Source organism: Barbus barbus (genome assembly GCF_936440315.1).
Source record: "Barbus barbus genome assembly, chromosome: 17".
NCBI classification, from domain to species: Eukaryota; Metazoa; Chordata; class Actinopteri; order Cypriniformes; family Cyprinidae; genus Barbus; species Barbus barbus.
In genome coordinates, this window is record NC_136745.1 from 14,967,898 (window position 1) to 14,990,011 (window position 22,114).

General features: G+C 36.0%; 1 protein-coding gene across 1 annotated transcript; it reads left to right on the forward strand.

The window, feature by feature from the left end:
- Positions 1-446: 446 nt before the first annotated feature.
- On the forward strand, positions 447-7,698 carry LOC306883014 (melanin-concentrating hormone receptor 2-like). Its single transcript, XM_079438062.1, has 2 exons — positions 447-1,154; positions 4,581-7,698. Exons 1-2 carry the CDS (start codon positions 754-756, stop codon positions 5,218-5,220), a joined length of 1,041 nt encoding a protein of 346 aa, XP_079294188.1. The 5' UTR covers positions 447-753; the 3' UTR covers positions 5,221-7,698.
- Positions 7,699-22,114: the final 14,416 nt, after the last annotated feature.

Sequence of the window (22,114 nt, forward strand, 5' to 3'; positions counted from 1 at the left end):
TATAATTTAGTATAGAAACTATAAAATATATTTCCTGAATTATTCTGTGATAAAAATGGGAAAAGGGTGTTTTTCCCATTTTTTCCCTCTGCAGGTGCCTGCTAAATGCCTGCTAAACAGCACAATGTGCCTAGGTAATGGGTTCAATTTCAAGTGAATGCACGAACTGATAAAATGTATACATTAAACCACTTTGGATAAAGGCATCTGTCAATTAGCTTGAATGAAAATGGTTCAACTTCAACAGGTCTAATAAGATGTGCATGCAACAGGCGGCAACTCAAAGCCAATGGTAGCAGTCAGATCAGGAAAATGATTGTGACCACTGAAGTTTGGAACGTCTTGCTGTGATGGACTGCACAAATGAATAATCAAATATTTTTGCTCTTAAATATTGAGTGTGATGAGTGAGCTTGGGGAGAGGACTCTGAAAGGGTGGAGACATGCACATCTCTTCTAACAGCCGAACTGAACAGACAGACGCGCAGAATACGCACAGAGGCTCCAGCTTTTGAGGCACTTACATGTACTAAAACAGTATCTCGGGAGACTGAGGAAGCATCGGCAAACTGAATGAAAAGCAAAGCAGATGACAATAGGGCGATAACTGACACCCGAGGGAAGCTTTTACAACTTTAAACGGTTTGGATATGAAGTAGTGCGCCACTTAAAAGCTTGCGTAATCGTGCGCAGTCCAGACGACAACTTTTCATAGTTCATTCTTTTTTAAGCAAAACTTTTTTTTTTTTAAAGATGAATACCTCGGATATACTTTGCGATTCCGAATTTGCAAATTCGTCCAACTTTTCTTGTGTGAACCGAACCGTTCCGTCGCACAGCATCATTGACATCGCGTCTTTCATGCACATCTTCCCCACTATCTACGGCATTTTGTGTTCAGTTGGAGTTCTGGCCAACGGTTTGGTGATCTATGCTGTGGCATCATGCAAGAAGAAGATGGTCTCTGATATCTACGTGCTGAATCTAGCCATCGCAGACCTGCTTTTCCTATTGGTGATGCCGTTCAACATCCATCAACTGGTCCGGGATAGACAGTGGGTCTTTGGCCACTTCATGTGTAAAGCTGTGGTGGTGGTGGACGTCAGTAACCAGTTCACCACAGTGGGCACTGTGACAGTGCTCTGCATTGACAGGTGAGAGTTGCATGCATTTGGGAAGTCAGAACAATATTAATAATAATGCAGTGGCCTATTGCTGTGTGCATACTGTATTTACCGCTCTTGCAAAGTAGGCCTGAAACTATAGTAAAGAAAAATCACAAATGAGATCTCACTGCTATTTCATCAGTTTATAACTCAAATTTCTAATCTGAAAAAAAAACTTAGTAATGGAAATGTTTAAATGTTCTCTGTACATTCAAAATGTCCAGCTTTTTAAATTTTTAAAAACTTTTTTTAACGGGAAAATTAGGGGAACATTCCATTTTATAGTTAGACCTATGCAAACATTATGGGAATTTTACTAGTAAATATTCTATGAACGTTCTGAAACAAGAGAAACATTCATTTAAAAAACAAACAAACAAACAAACAAACAAAAACATTAGATGACTGTCCAACTAAAACATTTCTGAAAAGAAAAAAAAAAGTTCCATGAACAATGTAGAAATAATGTTTTTTGTGCAAACGTTTTGAGAATATTTTGCAAGATAACTCTGAACTAAAGTTCTGTTAACATTACTGGAAAAACGTTTGTTCATAACATTGAGAGAACCTTCTGAGAATGTTTCTTGTCTCATCTGAGATAACAACTTTGTGCTAGATTTGCCAACATTCCAAAGTCTGTAATCAAAGGATTTCAATGTGACCTTAAATATTTCTCGGATGCTCATTATTGTAATCAGTAACTTTTAAAAGAAAAGAAAATTGTGATTTTATACTTAAAAAAAAAAAAAAAATTGCATTGTGCATTTTGCATTCATGTGAAACAATCACTTACCAAAATAGGCTTCGTTTTTGTAAAATACATAATAATACATATAATTACATTTATTTCCTTGACCTGTGACATGTTATTGACAGGTTTCTTTCAGATTCAAGATAATAAATGTACTTATGATGTGCATCAGCTTTGAGGTCAAAAGGCTAGAATTCTTTATTCAAACTCTAATTACAGAGCACTGACTATTTTCACCAAATAACATGAAATTACAGCCCAGCTGTTCATCAAAGTATAATCTAGATTTTCCACTGAATGTATGCAAAGAAAAGAATGAAATCAATGCAATTCTCACATCCATGTGATCCATGCTACACAACCTTGAAAAATGAAGCACGCTGCATTGATCATTTTTTAAGTCTGAAAGACTGGACTACCGCAACAAAAGTGTGTGACTTTGAAAAAGCCTCTTACTTATATTTGTAGCACACAAAAGCAGTTTAACGCACAATATCTCACCACATACAAAGGATCCACATAAACTACAGAGTGCAGAGGAGAGTTTTTTGCTTAGTTGTAGGTGTCAAAGGCATATGAGTCCCCCAGAAGGCCTCTTGATGCATTATTAGGTGATAAAGCTCCACTATAACACTTTTTCATATAGTGTCATTGCTGTATTCCCAAAAGGAATTCTGTTGTTTTTTTTACTGGGTCACATGCTTAAAGTTACTTAGATACAACATTTTAGCTGCACATTTTTATTATAGTTTGCTAAGCAATATAATCCCATGTTCCCACTGTTACTACTGTGAGCAATACATTAAACATGAAGCCAGACACATTCTCTTCCCCTTATAAGAAATTGCAAGGGGGAAAATAAAAAAGATTGTTGTCTGACTAGAGTATACGAGAGCTGTAGCACTTGATGAAAAATGATGCTGCTGTGTTTGGAATGTTCTCGAGTAAAGTAAACATCACTTGATTTTATACACAAGCTTTGTATTTGATTTCTAGAAATCTAGAAGAATACAAACACAACAAATGCATTTCTTAGAAAGCTGTCACTTGCTGTGCTGTTTTGCAGCTCTAGTAGCATGTGACCTGTTTGCTTTCCAAATGTCAAGACAAGTCAGCTTTATTTGTATAGCTCTTTGCACAATACACATTGCTCCAAAGCGGCTTTGGGTAAAATAGTCCCTTAATACCCCCAGTGAGCAAGACAAATGTGACTGTGGCAAGGAAAGATGCTGGAATGAGGAAGAAATATTGGGAAGAACCAGACGCAGCTAGGAGAGCCTTGTAGTGCATATTTACATTAAAAAAAAAAAATATATATATATATATATATATATATATATATATATATATTAAGCAGCACAACTGTTTTCAACATTGATAATAAAAAGAAATGTTTCCTGAATGATTTCTGAAGGATCATGGGACACCGAAGCCTGGCTAAAAATTCAGCTTTGCATCAAAGGGATAAATGCCTTTTATAACAAATTAAAATGAAAAATAGTTCTTTCAAACTGTAAAAATATTTCACAGTGTTACATTTTACTGTATTTTTAAATGGTAGGGGACTTATTTAAGAAAATAACTGACCACAAATTTTTGAATATTAGATGCGTATGCCAAATATTAAACAGCTACATAATATGTTAAATATAATTTATTTAATGAATTATTATTTAATAACGTGTTTAGTAAAATAAAGATTAAAGGGTAAAATGACTGTTGAACCTCTGGTGTCACATGAACTATATTTCTGATGTCCTTGCATCATTTCTGGACCTTGATCTTGGTAGTACCCTAGCTGACTATGCAGGGTCAGAAAGCTCTCGGATTTTATCAAAAATATCTTAATTTGTGTTCTGAAGATGAACAAAGGTCTTAAAGGTTTGGAACGACATGAGGGTGAGTAATTAATGAGAATTTTCATTTTTGCGTGAACTATCCCTTTAAGTTGTATATGCACTGGAATCCACCAGGAAAATGGATGGATGCAGGCAGTTGTTTTTTGGACAAAATTTGTACAAAATATAAACTCAAATTCTATTTATTGAATCATCTTTAGTGAAAGCTATACAGATTATCCTTATTCTACTTTATACAAAGGTATTTATGCTACAATATAGTTTCAACGTCTATCTGCTTTGCATGAATATATAATAATACCCCTGCATTTGAGCTTTATTAAAGTTTAATCCTGAAAAACTTGTGAATTTTAATGAAATCTCATATAAAAAATAAGATCTCTTTCTCCCAGAAAATGGGAAAATTGATCAAATAGAGATCTAATTACATGTGCTTATGTCTCCAGCTTCTCAGTATTTTTTTCTCTATAGAAAAAGACCATATTAATTTCACAAGTCTGCTTTTATAGAGTATAAGAAGACATCTTAATCATATCACAAACTGTGCTCAGATTTGCCCAGATACCAAAGTCTGCTAAAGAGATCAGATTTCAGCATGAACTCAAACATTTCTCGGCAAATTTAAGGCCAATTTGTCTGAGCTACAATATCCAAACTATAACTGTTTCTGTTTTTATTTCTTTCATATGAAGTTGATGCTGCAATATTAAAAGAACAAAAACAAATGTGTCATTAATATAAAAGAGCAACCCAATTTCCTCTTGGGTGGCACTACTTTGATTAACATGATTTTTCTATTTCCAGGTACATCGCAATTGTACATCCTACATCTGAAAAGAGGACCATTCAGTGGACCATCATCATTAACATTTTGGTGTGGGTGGGCAGCTTCCTTCTGAGCATTCCGGTCATGATATACGCAAAAGTCATCTCCAAAAAGAACATGGACATGTGTATGATTTACCTGGATGGGCCTCAGGATATGTACTGGTACACACTCTACCAATCCATGCTGGGTTTCATCGTCCCCCTCATTATAATAAGCACATTTTACACTCTCACTCTGTACCATGTGTTCCGCTCCATCCGGCGGGTCAAGCGCAAGCAGTCAGTGTGGGCCAAACGGGCCACTAAGACAGTTGTGATGGTGATCGCCCTGTTCTTGGTCTGCTGGTCTCCCTATCATGTCATCCAGGTGATCAACCTCAGCATCCAGCAGCCCACCAGCGCCTTTGTGTACGCATACAACATCAGCATCTGCCTAAGCTACTCTCACAGCTGCATCAACCCCCTAATGCTGCTGGTGTTCGCCCAAAACTATCGCGATCGCCTCTGCCATCGCAAAGAGCTACGCTCCCAGATCAGCTCATCCAAGACCACCGTCAAAACCGACGGAGGGTCTAGCATGAGCCCAGACACCAGCCACCGCTGTACCGTCATCTAGCGCCCGCCGAGCCTCGCTGGACATGCTAACCGAGGAAAATGAAGAGAAAACTTGAGACCTGCACTATACACTTGCTGTATGAGTGCTAATCGCATGGTAGCTTGTTTCTCAAAGGGGAAAACTGTGAAATGAAACGCCACGGTGAACTTTCAGGAGGCATGAAGGAGTGAATCAGCACTAAGCTGTGTTTGTGGTTTGTGTCACACTCTGGAAAAGTTATTATAATATCCTGTTACTGTTTTCAATGTTAATTTATCTGTTATTCGTTGTATACTGTTACGGAGTGTCTATTTACACTAAGTGCAAATACCCTGTGTTGTTGACAGAGGCTATTTACACTAACTCTGCCCACCATCGTGTGATTGGTATAGTAAACTATACAAAAGATGGCTAGCAAACAACAGCTCCAGCGGCGTAGATGGAGAAATGCGTATCGTAGTCTTTTTGACGTGAATGACACGTGTTCGTATCCGCCTTTTGCCAACCTCTTTCTCCTCCTTTTCAATTTTTGTATCATATCCAAAAGGCATTTATTTTCAATAAAAATTAAGGAAATAATCGAAAAGTTGAAATCGACTAGGGGTAGGGTAGGTGTAGGAAGGGCTTTATTGTCCTAATAAGGTGGAATCCATTTAATAATTCGAATTAAAATGATAATTTACACTTAATATGCTATCGCATACTGTTTTATATTGTACAATACTGAGGTGCATATATTTGCTACTGTCAATAAATAGTATAAAAATTCTGCTCTTTCTACAAGTGTAAATAGAATTTATCGCTATTTGCACTTAGTGTAAATAGCATATCGTTAAGAAAATATGATATTTTCAGTTAGTGTAAATAGCATCTAATTGCTATTTACACAGTGTAAATAGAATCCATCGCAATTTTCACTTAGCATCTATTCCTATTTGCACTTATCGCTGTTTACACTTAGTGCAAATAGCCGCTGCCATACTGTCAATGTACAGTATCTGTTGTTTTGAATGGTTCATCCAAAAACCAAAATTCTGTCATTAGTTGCATACTGTCGCGTTATTCTGTATAACATATTTTTTGGCATAAAACAGAGGTTGAAGTTGTTGTTGTTTTGTTTTTTTCTCAGGCAATCACAGTGAATAAAGACTTAGGCTTTCAAGCTTCATGAAGACAAAAAATATCAGCATGTTAAAAGTATAAGTGCAGCTTCTGTTGGGTATTTCAAGCCTTGAAGTCAAACTATATTTTTTTTATCCTTTGTGTGAGGAACAAACTATAATTCAGATGTGTGTCGCTGATAATATTTCCTTCCAGTGAGCTGTCATTTGTGAACTGGATTAGTTCAGTTTGTAAATGAATTTTTCAGATTGATTTAGTGAATGAGTCTACTGATTCATTGAAACAAATCAAAATTATCCATGCACAAGATTTGTTTAGTTATAGTATAGCTTTAGAAACTTGGAATAAAGTGCATGAGTCATATGCACCATTTAGGGATACCATTATGGTGCTTTTTTGAATCATTAAAGCTTCAGTGCTTGTTCATTGAAAATACATGGCTGAGAAATGAGTGCATTTTGCAAAAAAGTGTGTCTTTTTGTTCCAAGTGAGAAAGAATTTCAAACAGGTTCAAAATGACATGAGAGTGAGCAAATGATGAAGACAGTACTGGCGGCTTTTGTTTGCATTCTTAGAGAATGATAGACCAAATCAGAATTGTATTTCATGCAGATGTCAAAAAAATATCTTTGTAATATAAAATAAAATTATTGTTTTTGTGGGTATGTATTGTGTTGAAGAAATTCACGAGCGAGTATAATAAGCAAATATGCTGATCAAAGACACAGGCCTAACTGATCATAAATTTGACATTCCATGGCATTTTCAATTTTAACGCTCATAAATGTGCAAATATTGGCTTAACATTCAAGTATTTGACAAAATATTTTACATTTAAACGTCTTGGTTTTAGATGGCTCCAGATGTTACTGGATCCTTTGACATTATATGCTGTCATGCATGTCTGTTTAATCTTGACTTAGGACATTGTACAAGATATAATATCCGTGATGTATGCTTCTGAAATTCCCTGTGAGGTTCTGTTTTCTCATTTTTTTCTAAGAAGCCCCTGCGGCCTGTGTGAGAACAGTCATGTTCACTGTTAACGTGTGACACTTAAACTATGTGTGACTAGTCACATTTCAGTCTTGCCACCCTCAGTCAACACATTATGATGCCTGGCAAATAAGCAAAGAATTGCATATTATATCTTATATATTCTGCCATGCACTGACAAATTACTTTTTAGTAGGAAAGGTAAAGAGAAAAGGCAGATGCCCATTTTTAGGTTATTCGGGGAGAAGAACTGTATAATTCATGGTCACTGATTTAACATATACCTCCTGTTTCTTGTCTGTCTGTACTATCCTGAAGGCTTTTGTTTTATGTGCTATAAATTTACAAAATAAACTAAAAAAAACTTGACCATTTGAATATAAAATCATGTAGTTCTTGTATCACGTTGTAAATAAACAATCATAATATTACTGTGTTTACAACACTGTATTGAATGTGAAGCACTAAATAAATAATTCAGTCAAAAGTCTAAATTTACTAAAACAGGCCATCCAAAATGTACATGAGTTTGTTTCTTCATCTGAACAGATTTGGACCCTCTGCAGTGGATTATGCACTCATATTGTGGTTACAACACATTGATGTAATAGTTTCATACAAACATGGACTCATATTTTAGTTAAATTGCCGTAATGATGGATTAATTTCAGAAAGACACACAGCTTTTTACTTCACAAGACATTAATTGATGAACTGGTCATGTGGATTACTTGTGGATTACTGTATTGTTTTTATGAGCTGTTTGGACGGCACCCATTCACTGCAGGGGATGGTACGCAGCTGATGCAAAGCTAAATTTCTCCAAATCTGTTCCAATAAAGAAACAAGCTCATCTACATCTTGGATAACCTTAGGGTGAGTAACTCTGAACTATTACTTTTATAACTTAATAACTCCCCCCAGAACAAACTGGTATGTTTTTATTTCTTTTGTCAAACATAAAAGGATTCATTTCTGCAAATTAATTTAAGAGATATACGGCAGAGAGGAAGATTTTCAGAAAAAAAAGCATCCAGAAAATTCTACAAAATATATTAGTTTGTGCTGTACAGAAGAAGTAACAACATGAAGCTCAGTAAACGATGACAGAAGTTTAATTTGGGGGTGAATTATTTATTTATTTACTCTGCAGTTTATCTATTCACTCTATTATTTAACTATTATTGACTATGTAGTAGACAAAAAATTATATATCTTATGAATCATCTTTCAGACAGCTCACATCTATAGCCTTTTCACCTGTTGCACATGATTAGATGTTTAGTTTATTTATAATGACATGGGCAACCCATTTCATGAACCTCATTATGTCCTATAATTACTCTATATAATCCCATAACAGCCATTTTTCAGTACCAGGTGCAGCCTAAATTGTGAACATTCTTCCCTCATGATGTTTCCCTGTTCTACTAAATTAATCCCCTCATAAAGATGGCTGGATGAACCGAAAAGCATGAAGATGAAATAAAACGTCTTCCCAGTCGAGCATATTTAAACATCACTGAACCTTTATAGCAAGTTCAGGAGCTCAGAAGGCAAAGCAGATTTCCACCTCTTTCATACCTCAAATAACCAGAGGCTTTTCTTCTTAATGAATAGCCGTCTCATTTGTAAGTAGCTTTGGATAAAAGCATTTGCTAAATGGATAATTGTAAGTGTGGTCCATTATCCGACTGCAAACATTTCAGAACTCGTATGACCTTCCAAGAACTGAAGGTATTTAGAAGGCATGAGCCATACTGCTGGTATTAACATTAATGTTGACATGTACCAACATAAAATAGCACAATTAAATAGCATAAAACATCATATTTAACAACATACCAAAAACACATAAACCAGAACAAAACACTAAAACCCCTTATAATACTTATAAAACAGCTAATGCAATTAGGGATTACAGCAAAATATGAAGAGACTGCACATAATAACATCTTTCAGACATCTTAACTGTTTAGTTTTTTTTTATATGAGAACTCAAATTGTATGATCATAGTAAGTGGCTGCACTGAAACTCACAACAGGCTAAGCTGTGCCCCCATCCATTTAATACAGCCTGTGGTCCTTTTATGGTCTAATTCAATTAGGGACAGACACAAAGATTTTTGATAAGATTATGATGATATTGAGATGGTTTAATGTCTTTATAAATGTAAGTGGTGCTTCAATCATGTCCTGCTTCAGCCCTCCCTAGAATCACAGCAATAAATCACTTGAGCGATAAATCTCGAAGGGCCTACATCATCCTACATGTAATGTAAATATCGTACGAATTTAGGAGTCTTTTTACGGTGTTGGGTAAAATCAGAGATCCGTGCCCTGTTTTTCCTTCTATGACTAAGGCAAACCCACTCAGACCACACACACACACACACACACATGCACACCATTAATTAGTTTCATACAGAAAAACAGTTTCCAAGCAAAAAAACAAATTGAATAAAGGCCTTTTATCAAAGGGCCAAAAACTTATTAAGAGAAACAGTGGTGTGTAAGTATACGCATAATGGACTGCATTGAAGAGTTTAAAATATCTAACCCTGAAAGATAAAAACAAGCCACACAAAGCATCCCTTTGTGTTGTGATCTTGTGCAATGCAACCGCACAAATGCTACAGGGTATTATCACCAAATAAGAAATATTTTTCATGCTTTCCATGACTATTCTATAGAGATCTCTGTTTGAAAAAATCGTTACATGATTGAGAGATTTCTTGGAAATTTGGTGTAATGAAAGGTGTGAGACAGAAAAAAAAAATAAACAGAGGGAAATCCCATGAAGCCTTGAGCTTCTTACTCTTCCTCAGTGGGAACTGAAAATAAGGATGAAAAGTACAAAACAAAAGAAAAATAGTATTTTCTAACACAGTCTCAAATAAAAAAAATGAAAAAATATGCAATGCAACATTGTCATGCTCAGTGGTCCTGAGGGAGAGGGAGCAGAGTATTGACCTATCTGTGGCATATTCATCATTCATCAGTAAATCTTTATTTAACCACCTGCTTAACCAAAACTGGGCTGGGATTGCTTAACCAAAACAGGGCTGGGATTGATTTTTCTGATGTTAGATGCTAATGCACTTTGAAAGAAATAACACCATATTGTTTCCAATCCCATAGGGCGATGGACGCCATCTAATTTTGATAAAAATTAATATACACAGCCATATTTTTTTGCATACACAAACCTACACACACACACAGCAGCATGATGCAATGTTAAATTTATCCAAATCTGTTGCATTGAAGACACAAACTCATACATCTTGGATAACCTGAGGGTCACCAAAAGAAAAAAAAAATTGTTTATGCAAATAAAATAAAATGGAAATAAAAAAATGTATTTCTTTATATCGTTAATCAATGAATCTAAAAAATAGTCAAGAGATTATCCAAAAAAAAAAGTTAATTCGAGCACTATAATCACATGCTAAGAATTAACCTAGGAATTTGTTGGTTCCTTTATCCCAATTAAAAATCAGCAAGCATCCTGAATCATCAGACAATACATTTATACACCTCATTATCCACAGGAACGGAGGAGTTCTAAATAGCATTTCCACAGCCAGACATAAACGTTTTGTGATCCTTTTTAAATTCAACATGCTTTGAAATGAGCAAAACACCCTCATTATGAGACACCAGTTTACTGACTTTTATCCTGCACCACCAAATAGACTTTGCCATTTTCAACTGGTTTTAAAGGATTGTCTGTTTACCCAAGGCTAAACTTTTAGGGTTAAATGATCATTCTGTCATAACCTCATGTAGTTCAAAACCTGAATGATTTTCCATAAGTCATGGAAAACAAATAGTTTTTACAGAATGAAAAAGCTGCTCTGTCAGTGAAAGTGAAAACGAAAGACCATAAAAGTGCTATATTCAAAGTCTTCTAAAGCCATATGATTATGTCAACAGACTATTTGCCACCATCTTGCTTAGAGCATATGGGCCATGTTTAATGTGCTTTTGAGTTATTTCACATTCAGTTTTAATGACTGTACATTCACATTTGAGGGAGTCACAGGACTGGTATATTTAAAATATAAAGGCAATTAAACATCAGGTTTGAAGCAAGTTTCAAATTTTGTGTGCTTGGTAACAGTTGCTACAGCAACACATCTTTTATTAAACTAACTTTTAATGAGACTGAAATATCAGCAAAACAAGAATGATAACATCATGCAAGTAGTAAGTAAAATGTGTACATGCTGGCATTTCTGTGGAGCTTTTTAAATACTGTTTAATGGGTTTTGGTTGACAATGTGTTAAATTGAGGGAAAGAAAAAGAGAGAATGACTAATCTTAGAGATGATCGGGCCTCACATGAAGTCAATCCCTTCCCCTCCACACTGCTCAACAGGAAGCCACCATAATGTGATATAACACTTCAAAGAAAATGTTACTGCCGCAAAATTAAATTCTAGTCCAAGGGAACACTTTCAAGCTAAGAACACTGAAGCTCAAGTTTTTTTCCTATTCTCACAAGATAGAGTCATGCTGAGAAGCAAAATCTCAGAGATGAGCAGTGTGAAACATGAATGAACATGACCCTTCGACCTGCGCTTGAGAAAAGTTTCTTCCTTCAGTACTAAGTTGCTTTAAAATGTTTTCTTAAAGGCATAGTTCACCCAAAAATTGAACATTTGTCATTGTTTATTCACACTCATGTTGTTCCGAACCTGTATGACTCACTTTCTTCTGTATAACACAAAAGCAGAAGTTCTGTAGAATGCCGGGCCAAATATTTTAATTTAACGAAAGTTTTAAAAAGTACCGGAGCTGTGAAGAAAGTTCACCACAGTAGTCATCATGTCTAGCTGGTTAACATGGTGATCCAGTTCACCAACCCAGTCTGAACGATTACTTTAGAAAGGAATGAATGAATGATGCATTTATATAGTGCTTTATTGTGTATTGCTGTACACCTAAATCGCTTTACAATCATGGGGGGTTCTCTCCTCAACCACCACCAGTGTGCAGCATCCACTTGGATGATGCGACAGCAGCTACACTACAACGGCGCCAGTGCGCTCACCACACACCAGCTACAGGTGGAGAGGAGAGAGAGTCAATCAAGTGTATGGGGATAATTAGGAGGCCATGATAGACAAGGGCCAGTAGAGGGAATTTGGCCAGGACACCGGGGTTACACCCCTACTCTTTACGAGAAGTGCCAGGGGATTTTTAATGACCACAGAGAGTCAGGACCTCGGTTTAACGTCTCATCCGAAAGACGGTGATTTTTGACAGTATAGTGTCCCCGTCACTATACTGGGGCGTTAGGACCCACACACACCACAGGGTGAGCACCCCCTGCTAGCCTCACTAACACAGCAACCTAGTTTTCACCGGAGGTCGCCCATCCAGGTACTGACCAGGCTCAACCCTGCTTAGCTTCAGTGGGCAACCAGTCTTGGGCTGCAGGGTGATATGGCTGTGGTTAAAGTTGACAAACAAAGTTAATGATCCAGTTGCAAAGATTTATCAGTGAAAAACAAATAAAATGTAGTCTGTTAAACACATACAATTATCAGAAGGCCATTTAATTATAGTCAGACTTAATTATAGTGTGCTTGTATCACACTATTATGCTGCTTTGTTTGACAGCCTCATTTCCCATTCACTTTAATTATTTTAAAGCAGGTTCCAAGTAAAAAAAGAGATCCATGCAGGGTTGAAACAATAAATAATGATGAAATTCAAATTTTTGGGCAAACAGCATGATTCCAGGTAATAAAAAAAATAAGCTATATCTCATCAAAGCAAACCAAAGCCTCGGAAATATGATGCACTACTGACTGTTACTGACTGAACTGAAGGCTATATCAATATATATTGATTTTCATCATCAGAGAACTGTTCCTACAGCTAAATGATTGAATGTGTGTCAAATTGTGTTTAGAATATAACACTAGAGGACAAACCATAATCCCTGGCAATTCAGAGTGAAGAATCAGGCAAATAGCCTACAGCTCTTAAATGGGAAAATAATTAAATATCTGGAATTGTTTGTAAGTGTTACTTTTAAATAATATAAAGCAGCAGACAATGGCTTTATAAAAATACTATATTGGCTCTTTTCACTGTAAGACAGCTGCCATATTGAGCATTATGATTTCTCCAATTCAGTTTTTAGACAACTGGATAAATGGATGATATGACAGAAGCTTAGTGAAAAAACAAAACTGACAATCTGTGCACCATAGAAAGTAAAATTAAGGCAGTTATCAATGTTATTCACAACGTATCACTGAGAAGTGGATTTGGACCAATTTAGCTGTCAAATGCTAGCAGCAGCAATTCTTTTATGTGAGCTATTGAACGGTCAGAGAGAAGATTCATTAAAAGCATCTGGAGCAGAAAGCTCTTAGAAAGAAGCCTTGCTGCCCCCAAACAAAGCACTAGGACATAACAACTTTTTTCACTTCATAATGAACACTGTTCTCACCTTGCTTGACACAGCAACCTTCTGAGAAATATCTCTGCTTAAGTGAACCTATTTCATACAAACTTTATCATTTGGATAAAAGGCTGCTGAGATTGAATATGTCAGCCTTTCATAAGATGTTCTTTGAGTTTCATTCCTGTTGAAAAGAACAGCAAATATTGTGTTTTGAATGCTGGTCCTCGGCATGGTATGGTAGTTTGTCCTCAGGTTGCAAAACACAAACAACTAGTTCGCTGCTTAAAAACAAGCAAAAAAATATCATTATAAAATAAATATATTATTATAATATATAGTGCATTGCACCTGGAGAAATATTAGCCACAAACGTAAACATTATTTGTTTACTCAAAACTAAAAGAATCATTTAGCAACCTTGTCTATTCAAAGGCTAAAAGCAATCAGCAGGTCTTGTTGCTGCCCTATTGAGGTCTATTACTATCTTCATTAATATTCTTGACTTTATATGTCACTGTCAGTTAGTGCTTAAGGTGCTTGTCAAAGCATAGAGATAAAAGTACATCTAAACGCAAAAAATACAAATCTTACTATACTTACTATAGACACAGCTATTCAAATGTTTAGGGTCAGTAAGATATTTTAATTAATACTTTTTTTCAGCAGGGATGTATTAAGCTGTTCAATAGTGACAGTAATGACTTCTACATTGTTGGAAAAATACTAAAGGAAAAAAAAAAATCCCCAGGTTTCAAGGTTTTCCAAAATTTCCGAAGGATCATTTTAAGACACTGAAGACTGGAGTAATGGCTGCTGAAAATACAACTTTGCCATCACAGAAATAAATAAAACTTTAAACGAGATCAAAATACAAACTTATTTTAAATTGTAATAATACTTCACAATATCACACATCCTTGGAGAGCATAACAGACTTAATTCAAAAACTTCTTACTGAGGTTGATTGCTGTGAATTGTTTGTTTTTATGAAATGAGAGAAAAGGTCTAAATTATTTTCTGTGGCATAAACAGCATATTACAAATGCTATCATAAGAACTTATCAGTCTTAAACCAGGAACCATCTTTGATTAGTTAAAATGTACGTTCCTTGATTATCTGAGTTGAAGACTATAGTTTAGATTCTTTCTGAAAGCTTTAGCCTATCAGTTAGACTGGCCTTATAAATATGTCTGTCTCGACAGTTTGTTGATATGCTAATCATGGCACTCAGCAAACTGTTGAGCGTGGATGTTTACCGAGACTCAAACTGTCACAGAAAGTACAAGAAGATAATACCCACATTCACCGAGTGTTGTCTATCAAAAGCAAACAGAGAGAAGGGCAGATTAAATATGGGGCTGAATCTGGAATTAACACACTCCAGCTTGAATCTATCATGTGTTCAAAGACCCATCTCTGTTCCTGAAGCTAATCGAACCTCGCTTACCATCTTGTGTTTTTGATAAGGAAGCCAGACTCCTCTGCCGGTGGAGTTCTGCTGTAATCTGTTTAGTCAAGGAGAAACTCTTTTCCGGTTTGGAGTGCTAATCTGATGCATGACCTTATTGCAGGGTCAGCCGTAGATCAGAAAAGACTGAAAGTTAATTTGCATGCTTACGTGCGCATTTTCATCACAAGATGCCTTTTATCTTCATTATGACATTCCCTAAGCTGTTCCGAAGACAAATGGCGTGTAAAGCAGACTTTAGTGTTTTAGTCAATATTCCCCACCACCCAAGTATTCCATTATTCTCCCTCAACCATAGATCATGGATCAACTCCATCACCATAAAAAGCACTTTGCCTTGTTTAAAACCAACAAAGCGAGGGTTTTACATGGGCTTTAAGTGGTCTGACATAAGGTTCTGTCAAATAAGAATGGCACAGGGCCTAATTTAAAAATGTAAAGAGCAGAAGCACATTAGTCGACAAGCTGCTACAGAATTAAGACAAATATATTTTATGTAGGAAGCCAAGCTTGTGCCCACTGAGACACTTAACACACACAAAAGTTATTCACACAAAATAATAAGCATAAATGTTACATAAAACACCCCAATACATAATTGATCACAAAAACTGTTGAAAGCAAAAGTGTGTACAGGTGCATCTCAGAAACTTTGAATATGGTGAAAAAGTTCAGTTTTTTCTTGTAACTTATTTCAAAAAGTGAAACTTTCATATATTTTAGATTCATTACACGTAAAGTAAATTAGTAATTAGTATTTTGAGAGACTGATTTTTGACTTTCATTAGCTGCAAGCTCTAATCATCAAAATTAAAACAAATTTTTTTTGAAGTGTTTTACTTTACATGTAATGAATCTAAAATATATGAAAGTTTCACTTTTTGAAATAAGTTACAAGAAAAAATTAACTTTTTCACCATCTTCTAATTTTCTGAGATGCACCTGTAATTTTTCATGACAAAACAGGACAGCACATAACAAACGGGTTTTCTGAAAATAATAACTGTTTTCTTACAAACACTCCCCTGTCTGCCATTGATTGCTTTAGGTAAATTATAATCATGTTTGATGTCACACAGAAACCTTGCAGTGCTCAGTGCAAATTACAAGATGGTCCAAAACTATTTACTTGCAATAAATTACATTCAAACAGTATGTTACTGTTAATGTACATAATATTTAATAATACATTTTGTTTTATTTTGTCATGCACACAAGTTTTAACATAATTAAGGTAAGTGCTTTAATACAGTTATAATCTTTACAGTCGAAACATTCGCTTCCACTGTGAATGGTTATCATAATTTAGTGAAAAAAAGATGGTAATTAACATTATGCTACAATTCCAAAGTTCTGTCATGAAACTCTAGATGGTGCAGTCCAATAGGTCTAATACAATCTGACATAATGACATCATCATAAGGCACAGCTGATTGGTTCTTTTTGTATCAGAAGCCAATAAGCCCGTTGCTCAACATTCAAATACTTGTCTAGTGCTTGCTGTAACAGTTGCAGTGTGCTTCAGAAACCCTCCACCTTCCCCAGCTCCACCTGTATAGATCTGCTACAAGGTGATTCATGTATGCTATATATGGGGCTTATTTCATATATGTTATATGTACAGCAGCAGCATTTCTTACGTGCTCACAGCAGCATCTTGTGGATGGATTGGCAGTAGCAAGTCTCGGTACATGCTCTGCCACAACAGCAGCGTAGCAGATCTATTCCGCCAAAACCAAACATATTAACATTGTCATGTACATTACCATGCCAAACCCTCTTAGAGTTGTCATGATATAAATGCTGTTAATGGACCTTAACTTGTATCAAACCTGGATTATACCTTTAATAACTGAATTATCATCTGATACTACCACAGTGTTTTATAAGGCCGGGAAGAGAGCAAAGCTCAAAACAGAGCCTGGTGAAGGAGCAAAAGCCATAATAGGTGAGATCACATTGCATGCAGCCTCATAGGAGTGCTGCAAAATTTTAGTGGGAAGTAATGCTGAGGGCATCCATATAAAACAGACATTACATTAAATGTGCAGGCTGTAAACAATGAGCCAATGTGCGTAACGTTGCATGTGAAAATATTTCAGAGGTAATAAAAGCATAAAAGAGGGGTAATTAGAGCTGTGAGAGCAGCACTTAAACAAAAGGGAACATTTAATGTAAGTTTATGAGAGTACTGAATCACAACCCCGATTACAAAACCAGATATTACACATGCAGTTTTGTATAATAATGCTCAATTCAAATCTTGCATACCAAAAGCAAAACTAAAAAAAGGAACAGAAGCACGCATCGGATGGGCGTTTCTACAAATTAAAGCTCAGATGGAAGTGCCAACATATCCACAGGCTCTTGTGTGCATTCAGACTGAGCATCATTCTGTGAAGCATCATCACCCTATTGAAGTAAGAACATGTTAAGAACAGCAAAACTCTAAATCGCATGAACTAATCTTCCCATTAATTGAACTGCACTCTGATTCAATTGGTTAAAGCTTCCTGGCAGCCACTGGATATCGAATCGAATTACGCAATCATCCAATCAATCCGTTACGAGCAATAAATGCCATGAACTTTCTGCTGGACTGAGGCATCTCCGTGACATAGCAACTCGTCATGGGTCAAGATGATGGACGACAGGACCATTTGGTAAGAAGCCAGAATGCATGGAAAGTGTGGGAGAAACGAATCAATTTCGAGTCATTTGCAGGACTGCACAGGGAGGGAAAGCAAGAAACCGCTTGGAGGATTCTTAATTCTCCACAGGAGGGACCTTCCCTGTCAGGCTTTATCTGAGTCACGCAGTGATGAAAAGGCCCCATGCCCTCAGACACCAACTCGCTCTTAAAATCCCCTCAAGTTTCACCCCGATCAGAGTAAACAGTGTGATGTTGTTGCGTGCTGAAAGTGGCTGACCCTGTTCTCTTTATTAGCTTTCAGAGAAAAGCCACCAACTAGCATTAAACAGAACACATTGCATTTTAACACACATTCATTCCCTCTTTCCGGGCAGCAGCGAAAACCCTAGCATTTCTCCCCTTCTGGGCGGTTACACAGATGAAAGTGTCTCTCAGATAGCACCCACATGAAACGACAGGGAGCTAAGAGGCATCATGTGATAGTCGTCTTGTTCTAGTCAAGTGATGCAGGTTTGACTGCATCACTGGCTGAATGGAAGCCTTTGAAACTGCCAAACTAACATGGCTCATGCAGCCCATAAATAAACAGTCGATTCCGTGGTTGAGATCAACACTCACCATGACTTTACAGACTTACGAGTTGCTGCAACGGGCCACACGTGTGATGATTTGGATTGAATTAATACAGCATCGTTTGATGGCTTGCCATTTGGATCGATGAATTAACGTTCAAGCTCATTTGAAAGATGAAACTTTATCTCAGCCTAATGGATAGAGCTTTCCTTTTAAAATAACATAACACTGCTCTGTTGAATTGCACACACGTGTCCAAATATTTTATGTCTGCATCCACTCTCTTCTAATTATGTTTAGAGAACAGTCATGAGGTTTGAAGATGAATCAGATGAAACAGTTAACTGTTAAACAATATGCAGTCAAACCAAAATTTATTCAGACACCTTCAACCTCTCACATTATCACAGTTTATTCACTATAGTTTAGAAAATGGTAATAAATTATGTGTCAGAACAAATTCATCTTGATAATGTCATATTACTTTGATAGAAATAGATTACGATCAACCAAACATTATTCAGGTTTTAAATTTAAGTGCACAATAAGATAATACCAATTTAGGTCAACCAATTAAAGCAATGCTCAATTCTGTTCAGTCTGTGGTGTAAAAAGTTTGCATTAGGAATTAAAGAAAACACTTAAGCAAAACTTGGTCAGGTCAAGGTGTCTGGATAATTTTTGGTCCCAAATTTTTATCAATTCTACAGGTAGTCCACTGTATGAAGAATTTTTGGGTATAATATGCCACGGTTCACTTTATTTTGCTATCATCACTTACATAAACTATAATATCCTGCTGGTGTCTGAATAATTTTTTGATTGACTTTATATGTACAGTCATGGCCAAAAATATCTGCACCCTTGGTAAATATGATCAAAGAAGGCTGTGAAAATTAATCTGCATTGTTAATCCTTTTGACCTTTTATTTAAAAAATTTATAAAATCTAACCTTTCATTGGATAATAAGAATTTAAAATGAGGGGAAATATCATTATGAAATAAATGTTTTGCTCTAATACACACTGGCCACAATTAACGGCACCCTTTTATTCAATACTTTTTGAAACCTCCATTTGCCAGTTTAACAGCTCTAAATTTTCTCCTATAATGCCTGATGAGTTTAGAGAACACCTGACAAGAGATCAGAGACCATTCCTTCATCCAGAATCTCTCCAGATCCTTCAGATTCACAGCTCCATGACAGTGCTTCTTCTCTTCAGTTCACCTCACTCATTTTCTACAGGGTTCAGGTCAGAGGACTGGAATGGCCATAGCAGAAGCTTGGTTTTGTGCCCAGTGACCCATTTTTGTGTTGTTTTTGAGGTTTGTGTTTGGATTATTGTACGGTTGGAAGATCCAAACATGGCCCATTATAAGATTTCTAACAGTGTCAGTCTCTTATTGATTTTTTATCTGTTGGTATTTGATAGAATACATGATGTCATGTATCTAAACAAGATTTCCAGGACCTCCAGCAGAAATATAGGCCCACAACATCAAAAATACAGCAGTATACTGCACACATGGGGTACTTTTTATCCCTGTGTTCACCAAACCCATCTGTTTGCTGCTAAAAAGCTCATTTTTTAGTTTCATCTGACCACAGAAGCCAGTCCCATTTGAAGTTCCTGTCATGTCTGATAACTGAATATGTTGGAGTTTGTTTTTGGATGAGCTAGGAGTCACTCATACTCTCCTCCTCGCCGTTCAGTAGGACGATATAGACACACGTACTCTTTCAGGCAGTTTCGTAACATTTTATGCTGATTGTAAATTCTTAATTATTGCCCTGATGGTGGAAATGGGAATTTTCACTGCTCTAGCTCTCTTCTTAAAGCCACTTCACTAATTTGTGAAATATCAGAAATATATTCTTTGGTTTTTCTCATTGTGATGGATGATTAAGGGAATTAGGTTTTCCCTCCTATTTATATTTCAGTGTAACAGGAAGCCATGGCTGGATAATTTCATGTTGATAATCACCCTGGAGTGCTCAAAATTGTGAATATGAATGGGAATATACTTCAGAGATATTTTACTCATAAGAATTTCTAAGGGTGCCAATAATTGTGTCCAACGTGTATTTGAGAAAAACGTTTCATAATGATATTTCCCCCCATTTTAAATTCTTATCCAATGAAAGGTTAGATTTTATTATTTTTTTTATAAAAGATCAAAAGGATTAACAATGCAGATTAATAAATTTTCACAGCCTTCTTTGATCATATTTACCAAGGGTGCAGATATTTTTGGCCATGACTGTATATTCAACACGACGTACAATAAATCTTGTTTTCACAGAGATGTTATGTTTTTTTAAGCTAACTACCTCATTTAGTATATATAATTTAAACCAAAAAAAAATTGACAGAAAAATGAACAAAAAGAGAAAATATCTTAAATTTTCAGCCCACTATTTCATCGCAGTTTTTCTTGATAAATCTTCTGAAAACAAGTATTTACATAATATACATAAGTTGCTTCTCAAGAAATTCATTTTGTTTAAATGATCTTAGATATTTTTACAGAGTTGTGAGAAATACCCATAATTCTTTGAACTTGAATTTAGTTAGTAGAAACAACATTTTATGGTAAACCTGAGTCTGCATGCTGCAACTGCAGTGGTTAAGTTCGCTGTTTGTAATTACCACATTAGATAAACACGGTTAAACACTGGTTTTGAGAACTATCATTATTTCATTTGTGATAACTTTACTTCAAGATTTTGAGTGAATTCAACCTGTTGGGGTTTGCAGTGTTGAAGGTCTATACTCACTGTCACAAGTCACATTGTAAATGTAAGGGTAAAAGCCTGTTTTGATGATACAAAACAAATGAAAGAATCTTGCACCAATTTTATCCAATATAGATGCCATTGTCACTAAAACTGTGCTTATAAGAAAGCTATAAGTGAAACTAGCAACCGATAATTCTGTGATTCTTTGAGAATTAAAGTAGATAAAAAATGAATCACTGTCAAAGTGTAGCATACTGAAACTGAGGCACCAAGGCGGTTTCAGAAGTTAATCTATCATCAAACCAGGCTTTCTTTAAGGTTAGACCACAGAAATAGATTGAGCCAGAGACATCTTAAAGTCCCACTGAAATGTCACAATCCTGCTTTGAGACTTTTGAGTAATCCAGTCAAGGTTCAGCCATATGTTGAAAGGGCACATGGAACATAGGGGAAAACAGATCAGAAGTTTTACAAAGAAAAAAGGCTGCAAAGAATCTCCCTGCCTTTAGGCAACACTGTGATGCACCTCCAATCTGCTGATCCTATCGGAAACATGCTCTCTGGAAAATATCAAATGCAGAGACTTGGTTGATACAGGAACACATTGACAGAAATAATCCCCTACGGTCATATACGCTCAATATTTCACCATTTGATTTGACTTCAATTGGTGGAACATGCTAGAAAAGCAGTATGGAATCAAATTGAGTCTGTTTATCTTAGGGGGCATCATTTTAAGGAGGTGGTCTTGATAATGTCACTATACTGCTTATTGGCATGCACAGCATGACGGCACCTTCAAAACACTTCAAAAGAGGGTTAGCAAGTAATTACTGAAAGTTCCACAACTAAAACATTCTGTAAAGGAAACCATTCAAAAGCCATTGAAGGAGTAGCAAATAAACAAAGAAACCACAAACAAATATGCTTAATG